The sequence below is a fragment of the Leptonotus elevatus genome, chromosome 10 (genome assembly GCF_054856555.1).
Source record: "Leptonotus elevatus isolate MCC_2025b chromosome 10, RoL_Lele_1.0, whole genome shotgun sequence".
In the NCBI taxonomy this organism is placed as follows: domain Eukaryota; kingdom Metazoa; phylum Chordata; class Actinopteri; order Syngnathiformes; family Syngnathidae; genus Leptonotus; species Leptonotus elevatus.
Genome location: NC_141248.1, coordinates 12,501 through 15,000, shown reverse-complemented (window position 1 = coordinate 15,000; position 2,500 = coordinate 12,501). Strand labels below are relative to the sequence as shown.

At 30.4% G+C, this 2,500-nt stretch overlaps 1 protein-coding gene across 1 annotated transcript in view; it reads left to right on the top strand.

Annotated features, from left to right (window-relative positions):
* LOC147166699 (uncharacterized) overlaps positions 1-2,500 on the top strand; it is a gene marked incomplete at its 5' end in the record, with an annotated part of 32,679 nt that overhangs the window by 25,627 nt on the left and 4,552 nt on the right. The window contains one exon of the mRNA XM_086086824.1: positions 2,499-2,500. This exon is cut by the window's right edge and continues 45 nt beyond it. Within this exon, the coding sequence (XP_085942950.1) occupies positions 2,499-2,500 (2 nt within the window). The remainder of the gene's footprint in view (positions 1-2,498) is intronic.

Sequence of the window (2,500 nt, the reverse complement as noted above, 5' to 3'; positions counted from 1 at the left end):
TGCATGCATGTATGTATGTATATATGTATGCATGCATGTATGTATATATATATATATGTATGCATGCATATATGTATGCATGCATATATGTATGCATGCATATATGTATGCATATATGCATGTATGTATATATATATGCATGCATGCATGTATGTATATGTATATATATATATATATATATATGCATGCATGTATGTATGCTTGCATGTATGTATGCTTGCATGTATGTATGCTTGCATGTATGTATGCTTGCATGTATGTATGCTTGCATGTATGTATGCTTGCATGTATGTATGCTTGCATGTATGTATGCTTGCATGTATGTATGCTTGCATGTATGTATGCTTGCATATATGTATGCTTGCATATATGTATGCTTGCATATATGTATGCTTGCATATATGTATGCTTGCATATATGTATGCTTGCATATATGTATGCTTGCATATATGTATGCTTGCATATATGTATGCTTGCATATATGTATGCTTGCATATATGTATGTATATGTATGCATGTATATGTATGCATGCATGTATGTATGTATATGTATGCATGCATGTATGTATGTATATGTATGCATGCATGTATGTATGTATGTATATGTATGCATGCATGTATGTATGTATATGTATGCATGCATGTATGTATGTATATGTATGCATGCATGTATGTATGCATGCATGTATGCATGCATGTATGTATGCATGTATATGTATGCATGCATGTATGTATGCATGTATATGTATGCATGCATGTATGTATGCATGTATATGTATGCATGCATGTATGTATGTATATGTATGCATGCATGTATGTATGCATGTATATGTATGCATGCATGTATGTATATGCATGTATGTATATGCATGTATGCATGTATATGCATGTATATGCATATATGTATGTATGCATATATATGCATATATATGTATGCATATATATGCATATATATATGTATGCATATATATATGTATGCATGTATATATGTATGTATGCATGAATATATATGTATGTATGCATGTATATATATGTATGTATGCATGTATATATATGTATGTATGCATGTATATATATGCATGTATGTATGTATATATATGCATGTATGCATGTATGCATGTATGTATGCATATATATGCATGTATGTATGCATATATATGCATATATATATGTATGCATGTATGTATGCATATATATGCATATATATATGTATACATATATGTATGCATATAAATATGTATGCATATATATATGTATGCATATATATATGTATACATATATGTATGCATATAAATATGTATGCATATATATATGTATGCATATATATATGTATGCATATATATATGTATACATATATGTATGCATATAAATATGTATGCATATATATATGTATGCATATATATATGTATGCATGTATATATATGTATGCGTGTATATATATGTATGCATGTATATCTATGTTATCATATATGTATGCATGTATATATATATGTGTGTGTGTGTATATATATGTGTAAATGTATGTGTGTAAATTTGTATATATGTTTGTGTATGTATATATATTTATGTTTGTATGTATGTATGTATATATATATATATGTGTATATCTATGTATATTTATATACATTTTAAGCCGAAAATGGCAAAAATATGCATTTCGCACTACAGGTGAGCCACTCTTTCTCTTGCAGCGCCTTCCTTTTTTTCTTTGATGATTCTCTCTTTTTAGCAATTAAAGTGCTTTTGGTAGACCTATTGCCAGGTTCAGACAGACTAAATGGGAGTGGTCTGAATTACGGACATTAGCAACGCACTTTGATGAGAGCCCCTAGAGCGCTTCCACTTTTTTACTTTCAATCTGGTGGCCGTGCTAAATACTTAAGCTAATGTTAGCACTATTGCTATAAACAGTTTTAAACAAGTAAAACACTTACCACTATCTCCGGGTGAATACAGATTTGTACAGGACGCTGTGTGTGACTTTGCAGTCCGTGCCCAAAGCCGATTGGCTGGTGCGAAGAAATGTATTTATTTCTAAATGTTGGTGAATATGTGAATGTGCGCGGCACCGTGTCCCGCTCCAAATAGCCTACAAATGCGTCATCCGCACCGCACACATCCGTGCCCGCCGGTGCGAAGTACTGTCACCGCCAGAAAATGCATGTCTCCGATATCTGTGGTATTGACGCATTCCAATTTATATTGTGCTTTGTTAAGATGTCCATGCTAAATAGGCCTAAATAATTTATAATAATATTTTAATTGTAATTAATTACAATAAATGCAATGATAATAACATTTTAAAAATTGTTTCGTTTTCGGCCCAAAAATTTAATTTTGGTGCATCCGTTATGTAATGTATATATGTATCTGTATATATGTATCTTTATAAATTTGTGTGTGTGTGTACATACATATATATATATATATATATATACACATATATATATTATATGAATTTTTGTATGGATTTTCCCCCCCCTGATTTTTTGTTTCAGTG